Source organism: Nelumbo lutea, chromosome 4 (genome assembly GCF_056320005.1).
Source record: "Nelumbo lutea isolate HS-2025 chromosome 4, American lotus-T2T, whole genome shotgun sequence".
Taxonomy (NCBI): domain Eukaryota; kingdom Viridiplantae; phylum Streptophyta; class Magnoliopsida; order Proteales; family Nelumbonaceae; genus Nelumbo; species Nelumbo lutea.
The window spans coordinates 6,108,169-6,124,517 of NC_142687.1; the positions used below are offsets into that span (position 1 = coordinate 6,108,169).

Below are 16,349 nucleotides of genomic sequence, written 5' to 3' on the forward strand. Positions count from 1 at the left end.
GTATGTATACTGACCCATCTTTGTAATTTACTCAAACCCTTGGCGCCCAGAAGCCAGAAGACGAATGGTTGGAGACATGGTATGTATGTATCATATATCATAATGAATGTGACTGCCACTGTAGCTTTCCATCATAAAGCCAATGGAGCTCATATGCACCCTGTTCTGTCTCTACGACGTAATTCATGTGTAATTTGTAACATAAAAAAAGAATGAATTTGACAGTTGTGGGCATTAAGGTCGGACCTGCCGATTCATTGTTGAAGTAGAAAAACATGATGCAGTCATCATCCGCAACGAACGAAAATAGAATATGGTATAATTTCGGGGTGGGGGCGGGTTCTTCAAGAATGCTTCTGCCCTAATTGTCTCCCTAAAGCTAAGCGTGTAAGTTTCACCCTTAGCCCTTGGGGAACAAGCCATATACATACCATCAAATCCAAGACCGCATTAGTATCAAGGTCCTTATGAGCACTGCATCTTTGTGGTCTTCCATGGAATCACCACAACCGCACATTGTGAAGAATCAGATAGGCTCCATCTTCGTATCCCTTGCTCCCCACGACCTTCAAAACTGCTGCCGCCGATGCACCACGAATGATACCACCCATCTTATAACCAGACATCACTCAATTTGAACAAACTAATAAACAACCCTTTAGTGATGCACCAGAAAATCAAATCTAAAAAACAAAATAGGAAGTTAACTCCATGACCACACTTTCCCGTGACTAACAAACTAAATCCCAAAAATCAACATAATCACACCTTAAGGGCAAGACAAATAAAAAATAATAATACTCTGCAATTAATGAACTGTTCCTCTCTCTTTGCAAAGCATATGCCATTCCTGCAGCACTGCAGCCTGAAGTGCACGATGCTCAGCCTCCTCTGCAGTTAAATTCGATAGGGTTGAAGGTCCCATGGGTTTACCATCTTCACTTTCCTTTTTCTTCCTCCTCTCCTCACTTTCCTCTTCTTCTTCTTCTTCAGTAGGTTTTGGAGGTTGGGCTGGTGGTTGGGCTGCCTTGAGCAAGGCAATTCGTTCCATTGAAATTCTTAGCCTCTCCACAGCTGCCAATTTAACTTCATCTTCAGGCATGTATTCTACACCTCCATCCGTAATATCATCTAACCACCCCTGCAAATCTGATCCAATCTCTTTTGTGATTGATGCATCAGAGGCTCGGACCACAAATTTGCACATCATGGTTGTTGTCTCGTCTCCTAGATCAACATTTCTACTCACTTCACTTGCGCCAAAGATCATCATGCCAATAAATCCACCATACCAAGTTTTTGCAGCAAAACATAGCTGTTCCAGAAAGAGGAAAGCAACAACAGTAAACAGAAGCATACGTCAATCCTGGGGGCTATAAATGTAACACCCAATGCTTGAAATCAGGCTTCAAAAAAATCCAATGCTTGAAAAAGAACGTGTAGAAAAAGTTAAATAAAAAAAGACGACCAGAAAATGAAAACAACCGTAACAGGATATCAGTATGAAGAAAGAGGACTAGACACTTACTTGAAAACCAGCCACTGTTCGAAGGATGTGAGAACAAACTCTATGAAAAGGTTTTGAAGAGAGAGATTTCAAACCACTCAAAAATGGAGAAGCCCCATATTGTTGTGCAGCAGTAGCTTTAAAACCACTCCCTTCATAGGTATATGCGCCTGAGTACTCCAGAATAGCAGGCAGGCTAGGCCACAGGCGGAAATATTCAACAGGTGAGATTTTGTGTGGCAAAAGAAGCTCAGTTAATGGAATCTTGTAGGGCTGACACCTCAAGACCACGGGTTCTCCAAGTTCTGGCCTTAAGCTTCGTTTTTGTCTAATGACATGTGGATCATCTTCAGAATAATCTCCCTCATAATCTCCTGGAGCACCACTTCCATAGAAGGGATAGTACAATACTTGAACCCAAAGATCGCATCTCTCAAAGTGGGAGACACCAACAGTGACACTGCAGAGCACTGGATCCTAGGAACAAAATCGAAGACCATCAAACTTCATCATAAGTTATAGAAACTTAGAAAATAAAATCTATACAAATAAGTGTAGAAATTGAACCTGTGAAACAAGGTTACGCAACTGCCGCACTGCTTGAGGAGATCCATCCATGAAATACAGTGAACCAGATACCCCAACTCGAATATCCACTCTATTAAGTTCTAGTTCAGTCAAATTTAAAACCTGAAAAGTTCCACTGATTAGCACACCCTGCAGGTCATATAACGGCATGACAAAGAAACACTTGCAAAATCTAGTTATAAATATGAAGCATTGATAAGTCAATCCAAAACCATAGTGTAGACATGGGCAAAAGCACCAATACTAATGGTATAAAACCATCTAAAAAGATAGTTTAACACAATTAACTTGCAATTAAATACTTTATCATCCTATTAAAGAAGCAGATAGATCAGATTAATTTTAGTCATTTATAGTATAGGAAATTTTATGGTGAAAAGATTACTGTTGCTTGACTTGATTTTGGTGTCAGTAGAAAGGATTATTATTTTACTTAACCAATATTCCAGTGGAACAAGATTATCTGAAATATGATTTGTGTTTAAATTGCTTTTTAGTGTATCCACAGTGTATTAAGGGACCCCTATGGTTGGCCTTGACTAGTCACTCATTGTAACTGAATTCTATTCTAAATCTTCAACCACAAACTTCTCTTCCTAATAAACACCCTATAGTATTTCTGCTTATCCTTAAGTGCTTGCACTGCATATATCGTGTTCATAAAAGCATCGAGTACTTGAAAGCCCCATTTGTCATCATATTAGACTATTGACATCTGTTCTGTAGCACATTGGTGCATTAGTGATCATCTCCCTATAGTTTCATATGCTGTACATTATCCCCCACAATTTCAAGTATTCTGCATATATAAACATGATTCTGGAAAGCTAAGTATGGGAGACGGGGGAGGAGAAAAGGGATCATAGGGTATGCTGGAAAATAGTCAGTAGAGCTAAAAAGTAGGGGGGTCTTGGAATAGGAAATATCCAAAAAAGAGACTTATCTCTACCGGGGAAGTGGTTATGGAGAATGCCCAAAGAAAGAGAAATTATGGGCAAAGGTGGTGGTGAGCATACATGGGCTCTTGGACAATGGAAGGGATGCTGGTTCACTGCTTAAGGCTACCAGAGCATCTCCTTGGAAAGCCATACAAGCGTTTCTACTTTGTTTCTTGCCTCTTGTAAGGTATAATCAAAATTCCGGTAATCAAATCAAATTTTGGGATCAGATTTGGTGTGGGAACTCCTCTTTGAAGGACTTATTCCCCTCCTTGTTTGCTTTGGCGTGCTTCAAGAATAAGCCTATTTCCACTTTTTTAGTCCCTTCAAATTCAACTAATGGTTTTGACTGGAATCTTGGCTTTAGAAGAGGAATAAGGGATTCAGAACTTGATAGTGTGCCCACTCTGCTTCATACCCTCGAAGGAATTTTCCTTGATCCTGCTAAACCTGATGAAAGAATTTGGACACCTTCCTCTTCTGGATCCTTCTCCTGTAACTCTTTCTTCAAAATTTTAACCCAATCTCCCCTTAGTTCCCAGCAATCCTTTCCTGTCAGGGAGGTGTGGCACATGCCTATCCCACCTAGGGTTGGGGCCTTTTGCTGGGAAGTTGCACATGAAAGAATAATCACTTTTGACTGTCTGAAAAGGAAGAAGAAAAAGTAGTGCCTTTCCCCTCATTGGTGTATTCTTTGTAAGGCTAACGGTGAGACTTGCTTTCATTTATTTATTATCTGTCCATTTGTTGTTGGCATTTGGTAATGGTTTTTCTCCTTATTTGAGTGCAGGTGCACTCATTTGATATCAAAAGCCTCTTTGGTCCAACTTCCCTTAGCTGAAGAAGATAGGTAAAATCATGTGGAGTGCTAGGGCAGCAATAATTTGGACAGTGTGGAAAGAAAGAAATGCAAAATTTTTTGAGAGAATGAAAGAACGAAGGTCTTGATCAAATCAATAGTGATTAGAGTGGGTCACTGGCTGAAATCATTAGAAATTTTCTCACACGTCTCCACTGATGACATTATTAGAAATTGGAAGGAGGTGGAGGATTCAAATATCAATAAGCAACTTGTTGTTCCTACTTGGTCTCCTCCTGAAAGAGGGTTTATCAAGCTTAACTTTGATGGAAGCAGTTTGGGAGACCCGGGTATGTCAGGAATTAGAGTATTCAGGGATGGGGATGGTAAAGTGCTTGCACTATTCTCAGGTCCAGCAGGTGAGGGTGATTCATTAAAAGCGGAAGTTATGACACTTATGGAAGGGGTGCAAAGGGCTGGAATCATGAATTTTAGGAAGATAATTATTGAAGGGGATTCCAAACTGGTAGTGGCATGGCTACTAGATGAGGAAAGCAGGATATAGAAATACAACAATGACAAGAAAAAATTCAAATGGATCACAGAGGATATGGAACTGTGAATACTTTGGGTAAAAAGAACTGCTAAATCGATGGCTGATGCATTAGCCAAACAAGGGGTTCGAAAAAATCAACTATTTTGGGCACAGATGTAACTTTTGATAAAAATCTAAAGGGGAGAGATAAGAGGGGACACCAAGGGAAAAAAGCATATGAAACTTTCTAACTAGAGCAATAAAGTCGGCTGGATCTAATCTATAAAATCTAAATTGAAATTTAACCGACTTTAGCAGTAGCAGTGGCTTCATAGTTCCAAAACTTCTACCCCCTTGAAGTGCTTTTTTTTTCGGTTCATGGGCATGGACTACACGATTGGGGAGGAGGTGCCCATATCCATAACCCCCCAACCCCGGTGGCAGTGGAATTTGCCCAAGTCTCCACTACAATGAGCCAGAGACCACACTAACTGAGCCACCATCAGTTGGACACATGATCTGAAATCCATGTATAAAGATAATTATACAAAGCAATTAGCCTTTCTTGAACAATTCCACAACATGAATTATATTTCCAGATTCCCTACCTCTGAAAAGGACATGGGTTGAAGTAGTGAAAAATTATTATTTTAGTAATCATGTGGCCAACTCTGTAGAGTGAAATGAATCAAATGATTGGAGGGTCCATAATTTAAAAATGTATATGGCACTGAACAGAGTGGAATGGCAGAATAGGATTCATGTAGCCTACTCTGTATAGTTGGGACAAGGATTAAATGAGTTGAGCTGCATTTTCAATTTCTCCACTTAGGAGATGTTCAGCAAAATGTATGGTTTTGTCTTCAAAAACAAAACCACACAAATTGCCGAACACCCCCATATTTTACAGTTTGCTCATAATATGAATTTTATTTCCAAATTTAATTTAAACGACTCCCCTGTCCCTTTTCCATTGAATTTAATTTTTATCACCTATCTTACTTTTATTTAAATCTGTGGGGGTGGTAGTCATATGTTGCAGAGGATGATAGTTCCTTTTACAGGTAAGAAATATTCTTTTCTTCCCTCAATTATCACCTGAAAGGGTTAAGAAAATTCCTCATAAAGCACCTCTATAAACTGGGTTTTGGAACATTGGTACCATCTTGAAAATAAAATTTTATATAGATGTAGGTCTCTTAGAAGAGGTATCAGCTCTCCTTGAATGAAGCCACCACGGCCCATAAGATCAGAATACCTCAGTATCCCTTCCTCTTAACTTCTAAACCAGAAAATCCCGGATTCCCCAATGAGCAACTACTACAAGTTTAATCACTTTTTGACGGAGAAGACTCCAAAGCTGGGATGATGGCTCTAGCCTCTCGGTGCTGAATAACAAGCCAGAAAAGACAACTTCTCACCACATTATCCAAGGAGAAAACTCTGAATTCCTCTTTGATACTGTTTCAAACCATCCAAAGGACTGTTTCTCTCAAGCATCTCTACATAATATTCATATTTCTAAAGGCCATTTTCCATTTCAGATATATTTAATTACATTTTAAAAATGACTGCTTACAAATATTTTTAATCAAATTGCACATCACTTCACTAGGGTGGTGTCATGTATCATGTGAAATGGGAGAGCTTTGTCCGTCCAATCTCTCAGGTACTAAGACACTATACCATCCCTTTCCCTTTCCTGACTATCTTCTTGGATAAGAAAGAGAGAGAGAATATGCAGATTTAAAAGAACTAGTAGGGTCATCAGGTGGATTTCTTGGAGAGAATCCATTCTCCAATTAACTATTTCTAAATGTTTCTCAATAATTTTTTTTTCATGAATCATTCACAACTCTTATAGGACTCTAGAAACAGTAAAGTAAGAGAGTTTTAAGCCACATAAACAACCACCCCCTATACTATCAACATTATCATAACTTCTTACTTGTCCCACTTCAAAATTAAATAACTGTCTATTCCCACTTAAAGCCAACACCTTTAACCCACTCAAATTGACTCATAACTCTTAACTTGTCCAATGCAGATTCATGGAACTTGCACTTAATAGAACCTTATAGATGCAATATCAACATGGCCATTAATTGCCATGAATAGAACAAATACTTACTAGATCAACCTTGTGCTTTTAAAGAACATAAATGCAATTTTTCTTCACCTATTAACACTGTCTTATAAACTTAATTGCAGCATAGCATCCCCAAGAATATAAAATAGTCTCCTAAACTAGGAATCACAAGTAAAAGAACTAATGAGGTTGGCACAGGTTTTCTTTTACAAGTGACTGGTAAGATTTTATTAATAATAAATTGTGTAGAGGTGAATCCCCTTCTACATGCAGGCCTGCATAATCTGATTTAATCCCCTTCTGCGTAATAGGGTGGTTTTTCGCAAGTGATAACTAAAGACATCAATAAATCCAGATAAAGCAGCTAATAGGTTGGCAGACAATATAAATACATTAAAGCATGGCACACATATGCAGTAAGGTTAACATAATCCCAAGTGACAGAACTCAGAAAGCATCCAAACTGGCTTTGACAATACTAACCTTTAGGTGCAGGGTGATCCTTCCATCATTCGAGTCTGTCAAATGATATGCTTCAACATAGCAAGGATCACTACTACCAGTCAAAGTATAAGCACTTGGAGGCACCTTGAGGACAGTAGAGTCGATGCCTTTTGTCAATAAAAGAGTTAACTCACTAGGATATGGCCTCCAAAGTTCCTGAATTGCCTTGTGAACTAATCCTTCCAACTTCCTGTCCTGAGCTGCAGATGCTTCATAGAACTGAACAGTAAGCTTGTGGTGGCTAAAAGGATAATCTCCCCTGGCTTCACAAACCCCAGCCCACCTGAAAATGACACATAATTAAACACAACTATCATGTACTGAAGTATAGTTTATTCCCAAAAATATTAGGCATAGAAATTAAATATACTTATCACAAAGATTTTATCATCTCTGGCATCAAGTTTTCCAAGTTCCAACAAGATATTGCCAAGGGGTCAGAAAACAACAAAACTGACTTTTTCAGTAAATAAAAAATGTATGGGTTCTTATAGCAGAATGCTATTACACATATTATTAGGATTATACACTAATAAATTCTTGAATACTTGTCAGAGAATGATGTTGAATGACCAAGAATATGAAAAAGAAAATATAAACGTCATTGTGAAAACTTCAACATTGAGGCTAAACAATGTTGGGTTCTGTCAAAACTTTGGAATCAGAATGTGGTTGCAGCCAAGATTCAAAGTATTAATACACCTTAAAACCATGCGCTTTTATGTTTTTTTTTCAAATTTTGGTATATATATATATATATATATATATTCATTAAAAAGGAATTCCCGAAAACACCTGTAAACAAGTGTATTGGACCCCAAAAGATATGATACAATAAGCCCGATATGGAGTGTATCGTATCTATACTTTGAACCATGGTTGCAGCAGCATGTTCAATGGTCTGGCTGCAGGTTGGTGACTAGAAGTAGGCTCTATTGGAAAGTAACAGAAGCATTTTTTAGAACAGCTCAACTCCTCTCAAGGCCTTGGGAGTATATCTATGGCCTGATCTTACTAACCAGAAAGCAGTTTAGAGGCATCAGCTATGGGAACCCGCATAGAAACCTAATAGAAGTTCTACACTCTTCCTGCTCAATTTTGAGGGTATTGTGATCTGGGCTTTCAGTGGGCCAAATGTTATAGCCAATGCTTCCCAGACTGAAATAAGAGCTCTTTTAATGGGCCTGCGGATTATCTATCCATGGTTACTCCCTACTTGCTGAAGTGGATTCCAGAAACATTATTGGGTGGGAGCATGGAGAAGGGTCCTTGGAGATTCGCTCACTTCCTCAATGAGATAAGAAAAATTTTAGCTTCTATCAACTGTACATCCAGATGGATTCCAAGAGCTTTGAATCATATGGCCAAGTCTGGGGTGGATAGGGCTTTCTTTATGGTGCAAATACTTTACGTTTGTAATTTCCCGGGAGGCTTCCAGGATTTTGCTTTTTTTTTTTTTTGAAAAAGGTAAAGTATCATTGCATTAATATTAAAAACAAAAAGAATGCATAGTCCTCTGTACAAAGAGTTTCTGACTTTCTGTACAATATTCACATCCCTTAAGGACCCCCAAAAAAGACTAATTCTCAAAAAAGATCAACATAAATCTTCCCCTCAAAAACATGGGAGATTTGATATCCAGATTTTGATCATTTCTACTGCTGTATTAATAATTACCCCCTCCTCTGAATTTGCCTTGTGATCAAATAATCTCCCATTCCCTCTCAAACCAAATGGCCCACAGTACTGATAAAGGCACAACTGCTCAGCAAGCTTTCCCTTTCTCCAAGAGACCTTGAATTTGCCAACTTGCCAAGAGATCCTTGGCCAAAGCTGGACAGAACCAGAAGACAGGAATGACCTTGCAAAACTGAAGCTAAATTCTGGAGGAGAAATTGCAAAAACGGAATAGATGACTCGGGTTCAATCATCACATTACAGAGTGGGCATATAAAGTCAGGTAAGTTTACTTCTTTTTCATTGTACATATTTGATATTCCCATGTGAATCCCTCAATCCCCCCATCCCTTTTTTGCCTAGCAATTAACGTTATCTTTTTTGCAGGAAAAAAAAAAAAAGAAAATTTTAGGTCATTATTCCAGGAGGTAATTAGATGGCTGCCAAGGTATTCCTCTAGCAACCTCCCTCTTCCATACTGTCGCTTTATTGATCAGTAATATCATCAAAGAGATTCTATTAGAGGGAGAAAATGAGTGAGGAAAACTGCTTTCAGCTGATTTTGTTCTGCCTAGCCAGTGGGACGACCATGTTTCTTCTTCAACAATGTTGCAAAGATCCTTTGTATGCTAAGCATCATGGAGGTGTGGTATTTTGGAGTTTTGAAGAAGGGGCAACTGAGTTTTTTATCCATTTGCTGCATATTGTAGGCGACTCTTTTTTCCTCCCCAAGGTGCCTCACAGGCAACTCCAGTATTTTAAATGGGTCCCCTAAAGGGCCTAAACTAAGGGTTAGGCAAGCACAACCAATGTGAAAAATATGTGAAAACATTCCAACACTTAGAATATAAATTGAAAAAGTGTTCCAACAAGTCTTCCATTAAGAGGATTAGAGTACATATAATTTCGGTACTTCTTGGTTATTAATTAGGTAGCTTGCCAATACCTGGACATATTTAAAGAGAACATTGTGTGGAACTTTCTTATTTCACTTCTAGTAACATTAAAATAATATAAACATCATATGAATCAATGCTCACATTTGTCATTACATAAATGTTCATGTTTTGTTGTACCTCATTCTTATTGGCAAATAGTGATTGACTCACTCTAGCTTTCAAAAATTCAACAATTTCTCCTTTTATTGGTTGAAGTCAACAAATTCTTCCTGATGAGTATGGTTAAAAATAGAGGAAATAATTATATGTTCTCCAACCACACCTCACCCAAAAAAAAAATCATGAAATTCTGTTTTATGAAAAGAAAAGGTCATACAAAATAGATCCAGATGGATGAAGACAGCTCCCATTATTAAATGCAACACGTCTGAGAGAGAAGAGAGAGGAACTAAAATGGGAGAAAAATACAACTATACAACTTCCATGTTCAGAATCCAGAGCAATGTTTTCATAGACAGCAAGCAATAATAGGAAACATGGAGCAATAATAACTAATAGATGATCTACCCTACAAACACAGCTCGTACTCACCCATATGTCTCCTTCATAGAACTTTTCACAAATTAGAAAGAAGGAAAGCAATAATATTAATAAAAAATTTTGTCCTTTTTCATGCCAACATTAACCAAAATAATTACAGCACTTACCTGCTTTCAGGATGACTTGTCACATATTTTATTCTCTGCAATATAAGACGGCACTGATGCTTGTTTACAGAGTCAGCGAGGCCATTACTCCTAAAATCTTCTAATTCCTTAGTCAACAGTTGCCCCGCCCTAGGATGGCGTGATCCCAAACGCTGAGCACATAGAAGAACTGCCTGCACATCCTGGAGCCTATTTGATGTAGTTGCAGATGAATCTACATTGAACAACACTTTGTGGATATTTGATATGATAATGTTCAATGGATCCTCAGGATCATCTGCCAGAAGTGGATCAAGACCTTCCAGATCAATATGTTCTGCAATGGCCCATATAAGGCGGGCAGATATTCTTGGGGTGTTCACCTAACAAGTGGGAAAAACTTATGTTAAGATAATACTCAAAAAATTAGAATAATAACAAAAATATAACACAGCAAAAAAGGTTCTGTAAATTAAGAAGAAGGATCAAAATAGAAATATCCATTAAGAGGGTATCATGTAGCATTGTGCACAAGCAGCAGTTATTTTGGGCATTTGCTGCATAATAAATGTGAGAATATTTGTGAACAAGGAAATTATCAAAAAATAAAAATATTTGTGAACAAGGAACAAGACATCAATACTAATATGGGACTCATCAAAGGTAAGCATGGCACATTGAGTAATAGCTAGGGATGAGCATAAAGGGAACACAAAGGATTCTATCCTGAGACACTGTGATGGTCAGAGTGACACATTGAGTAACGACCAGGGATGAATTCAGATGGACTTTTTTGTTTTTGACTTCAAAGGGATTATAATGGGCTCTATCCTGAAATGGTAGCAAATGGTGGCTGGTTCTGCCACCAGAAGATAGCTAAGATCAATATATCAGAAGCTCCAGAGTTGAGCAAGATAAAAATGAAATTTGACGGATGCCATATAGGAAATTGTAGGCCCTTGGCAACTGGCGGGATCATTAGACACCATGTTGGAAATATCTTGTTCAGTGACTCAGGCCCTGCAGGTGAAAGAGCTTCACAAAAGGTTGAATTTCTTGCATTTCTTCAAGGACCGAACTGGATTCCTCTCAGGATGGAATGGGTTGATGATGTAAGGGGACCACCAAGTGGTGATTGGTTTGTGATCCTTAAGTATAGATGTTCTTTGGCCCCTTAGGTTCTTTTTTAGAGAAGCAAAGACACTGACTTAAGCCCGAATTGCTTGTTCAGGTAGACTCCAAGGGCAACAATTAGTCTTGCAGATGCTCTAGCAAGGGATGGGATGTTCTGGTTTGGGGGCACCTAGCCCAGAGGCTAATTTGTAAGCTTTAGCATGTGATTTATTCTACTGGAATGGTCAGCCTGGTGTTGTATTTGTTCCATTTATTCCAAACCTTTGGAATGTTGTGTTTCTTATTATTGATTACCAGTGCTGTACATGTAATCAAATAATGAATGATAAACTTAGCATTATCATCCCATCAATCAGGTAACAAACTAGAGAACATTTGATACATTATGGTATATGGTAGTAAAAATGCCATACAAATGCTGTAAAATGATAATCCATCCTACTTCCAACTTACCAGTTACTACACACCACACTTGATAAGCATTAAACAACACATTAATGCATTGGAAGCAGTAGCATACAAAATAGTCTAGTGAACACACAGAGCGAGAATAAAAGCAACTTCTTGATGAGCAATGCCTTAAGAAGGATACACTCTCAGATTTCTTCTCTAAAAAAGTGAGTAAAATAATACTAGCAAGGATAGCAATCTAATTTCTGAAAGAATTATTTGACGAACCTCACGTAAATCTTTAACAAGCTCACGCTGCAAATTTTGTAACCTTGTCTCATTTAGAATCTGATCCTGAGAAGCACCATCTTTAACCCTTTTAACACCTCCTCTAGTATCATATATATGGCACAGTCTAACCAACAACTTTAAATAACAATCAATAGCATAAGTTCGCCCCTCGCAGTCCCATTTAACGCAAGGCCTACAAACTTCTACCACTTCCAATGCTGGCTCTGTCCAATTCAATGCACCATAACCAGTTCCATAGGCCAAAGCTCCAATGACTCTGCTCTCTGTACCTGAATTCTTTTGCTCAGGGAGCGGAAGAGATAACTGGAAACAACTTTCCACCAGGGAAGCAACTAGCTCCTCTCTAAACAAGCTTTTGCTTGTCACACTGTTGAGGTCATCCTTTATCCTTACATCTTCAAAAAGCGAAGCAATATCAGTTCCAGGAAGGGGTTTTTGTCCTCTTCGGACACTTTCTTTTGCAAAAAGGTCAACACAGAGCGCTGTTCGACATATACATGCTAGAGCATGCATACGGTCTGATTCTGCCCTCAGATTTCTGACCATAAGGAGCAACCTCTTGAACAAGGAAACCTAAAACCATACATTATATCAGGGATAAATATATCTCCAATCATCTATTAATAACAGTATAATTGATCCAAAAAAACACTGCAAGCATGATAAGAATGAATCACTTATTCACAATTTTTTCTATAAGGTTTGCAATTGGAGTGCATAGATCGTGGATTAGGACTCATTGTGTGCTAAGTAAAGGCAGCAGTGGTTGTTTTTCTTATTTATTTTAATTTCTTTTTATTGAAAAATGATAAAAAGACTGGTCAGTCCATGATGTAAGGTCATAAAACAATAAGCATTAATATCTCGAGATAGTTGAACTGACCAATCTAGGAGCACAAATGTAGATAAACATGTAACTAACTAACAAGCTTTCACAAATACAGTTCCACAATTCTACTATAAGCCTTGGTTTAAAATGTCCGTAATTTCCCTAATATTTCCACGATATATTTCCATTTCCATGGGTAGTGACACAAAATTTGACTGGAATCGACATTTCCCCAATGAACACTACCAGACCTACGTGGAAGAATAACACTGATTTCCATTTCCATGGATATCCACGACATATTTCCATTTTCACTTCCATGGGTAGCAACATGAAATTTTACTAGAATTGACATATTCCCTAGTGAACACTATCAGTACCATGTGGAGTACAAGAGATAGTATTGTAACATAAGTTGGTGACGATATTGTAGATATGTGAAGTAACAAGTTATTGTGCACCTAACTTACATGATTACAACTTTGAGCTAGCTCAATATTCATTCCAAACATGAAGTTAAATAATAGTTTTTTTTTCCTGTAGTAGATTATTTGGTTGATCTATTACAACCATTTACATTTTCTATGAGTTTAAATTTTGCTTTAACTAATTCTATCATGAAGTTCTAAATTTTAAGGTTTACAAGGCAACTTCAGTACATACTCTTTTGTCTGTAACCTTAATTTCTTAGTTTTGTTTAATAATTTGTAACAAGATAATAATTTAAAAAGGTGTGCCTATGCTTCTTTTGTCATTTCATAAAATATCATTCTATATTTTGCATATTTTACAATGTTTCCACCATGTCTATAATATTTACAATATTTCCATATGATATTTCCGACATGTTTCTTATATTTGGATGACCGACATTTCCACCAACATCGACATCTTAAACCTTGCTATGAGCATAAACCACAAAACAGCAACAAATTATAACATCTGATGAGTAGTGGATTAAGCTTCAGTTAATAAAAGGCCATAAAATAAGCAACTTCCCATTCTTCAACGATCTTGCTGTAAAACAATAGGGAGTAACTATTATATAACTGAGCCTATTCTATGAATTACGATTCACCTTAGACGGGACCCACTCAATGGGTAGATGCAGTTCATAAGCCATTAGTTACATCTCAACGATCACATAACTGAGTGTTGAGATCGTCTTATTCTATCAGCCCAAAGCCCAAATAGAGGAGGATTGCCTCAAGTTGGTAGCTGACATTTAACTTCTGTCAAATCCTTATGGCCACCTAACTAACTACTTGGAAATAGAACAAATATTTGCAGCTTAGTTTGTTATGAGATCAGCTCATTAAAGCAACAACAGAAATGAAGAAGCCAGATCCCTAGATGATTATTATGGAAGAAAGTACAATTATAGCAATAACAAGGTTAAGGTTTTCAATTGATATGGATATGGGCAATATTTTCCCTTACAGAAAGGTAAAAGGAGCAGATCACATCCATCGGCAAGTTTCATAAATGTCATATATATTGCAGAAAGCTTGTAAAGGCTTCTAGGTTATCCATGCAAAAGTGTTCCATCAACCAGTACATAAAACCTGCTGGGTACAGAACACAGAAGCATAGTCTTTCAACAACATTGAAAAAATTAAGCTATGTATAAATTAAATAACCAGTTCACTTGCTACATTACTATTTAACCTATCATTGCTATAAAGGGAACCAACTTGCATGTATTTTTCTAAGTTACTACAGTTCTTTATGGCATTAAGCTTCGGCCCCTATAGTCTCAGATTGGTAAACAAACAATCACTTGAGGAGACAATTTGATTGGATGGAAACCTGCATATGAAGATCCAGAAGGTGTAGGTTTGTAACAACAGCTCTAACGATGCTTTCTCTAGCAGAAGAGAATTCTTGCCTGTCCCAAAGAGTGAGAATCGCCGTGATAGATGCCGAAGCCCATTCAGGCTTACCTCCAGGCACATCCGCTAGACGCAACATGTTAATTCCCACCTCAAAGATCAAAGACGGATCCAATGACGCTAAGAAAGGAACCAGATGCGAAACCACGTCTGAAACTCCTACAACCTTTTCCGCATTACTCAAATCCGTAGTTGCATTGCTACTAGCATTTCCAGGAGATTTTGAGAGTTTCCGAAAAACCTCAACTGCACCAGAAGCGACAGCCTTCGCTGCATAGACAAGTGGAAATACAATAACCCTAAAACTCTCAATCGGGAGAATCAAAGACCTGGCCATCAAGGCATTTCTCTTCTTCCAGACAAAATCAACCATGGATGAAACCCAATTAGAACGGATAGCAAGTGAATTTTCACTGTCAACAAGCTTATCCCCTGCTAACCGGCTCATCCTCTTCGAGTCAAACTCCTGAAATAACCTGCCTACGGACTCAAACGCAACCTTAGAAACAGCATCGGATCGATCAAGCATATTCTGCCCAATCCTTCTCCACCAATTTGAGACCTTATCCAGCAAATTTACATTGTTCTCGCAAAGAATGACAAGATCATCTCGTGCTAGAATGCAGCCTAGGGTTTCGGTAATGGAGTACCGGAGATTATCACTGGGAGAATCAAAGCAATTGGAGATCTCCTTGTTGCAATCTGTAATGAGCTTACCAAGACGATAAGAAGGTATTGCAGCGAGAATAGAGACAGCAGCGGCAGTGACATCAGGGTCGGGGAAGTCGAGATCTGTGCGGATGCCGGTACATACAGTTTCCCATAAATCAGTGGTGAGTCGAGTCGATCGGATGAGATCGAAAGCGAGCTTCTTTGAGACGGCAGAGGCTGGAGACGCGACGATCTCTTCACATGCGGATTTTGCGATGATGGAAATATCTCTGCCGGCTGCTGACTGTTGGAGAGCTTGGAGAAGAGCACCGGACTGGCGGAGAGCATCATTCGAGCGCAGATCAGCTTGGATCTGAGCGAAGAGGATGTCCATTTACGGAATTTCCGTAGCTATGATGTGAAGATTTTTGCGCGCGAATGTAATTGGGGTTCTATGAGATGGTTTCCCTACTTTGCTAAAAACTCAGTGTCATGGCAGCGCTGGAATAGATATTAGTTGAATTTATCAGATTCTGGTCAAGAGATACATCTGAGAAGACACGTCATTGCAGACATTGCTTCTGTTCTTCTGCAGCTCGATCTCTGCACTATTTCTCTCGCGGAAGGGAGAGGGACGAAAAGGCAGAGAAAAGCTTGAGACAGAGAAACGGTGCTTAAAAGGAGTGAAATCATGACGCATAGGACATTTTAGTTTTTACATCCTTTTTCTCGGCGGGTGTCCAAGGGGTGGCGGGGGCCACTCGGGATCTGCTGTTCTATCGCGCGGGCTACGCAACCAATACTGCTGGCGCAGTGGCGTTCTCACTCGTGATCGATCACGTAGCCCGCGATTCACAGCGGTGCAAGCAACATATTCGGATTCGGCGTGAGCCGGTGGGCGGACTGCTCGCGCGCACCA

At 38.7% G+C, this 16,349-nt stretch overlaps 1 protein-coding gene across 1 annotated transcript; it reads right to left on the reverse strand.

Annotated features, from left to right (window-relative positions):
• Window positions 1-225: 225 nt before the first annotated feature.
• On the reverse strand, window positions 226-16,125 carry LOC148853594 (protein TPLATE-like). Its single transcript, XM_088984338.1, has 7 exons — window positions 14,697-16,125; window positions 12,035-12,631; window positions 10,244-10,605; window positions 6,940-7,243; window positions 2,075-2,197; window positions 1,529-1,984; window positions 226-1,315 (listed from the first exon to the last, which is right to left on the reverse strand). Exons 1-7 carry the CDS (start codon window positions 15,822-15,824, stop codon window positions 809-811), a joined length of 3,477 nt encoding a protein of 1,158 aa, XP_088840464.1. The 5' UTR covers window positions 15,825-16,125; the 3' UTR covers window positions 226-808.
• Between the last annotated feature and the right edge of the window lie 224 nt (window positions 16,126-16,349).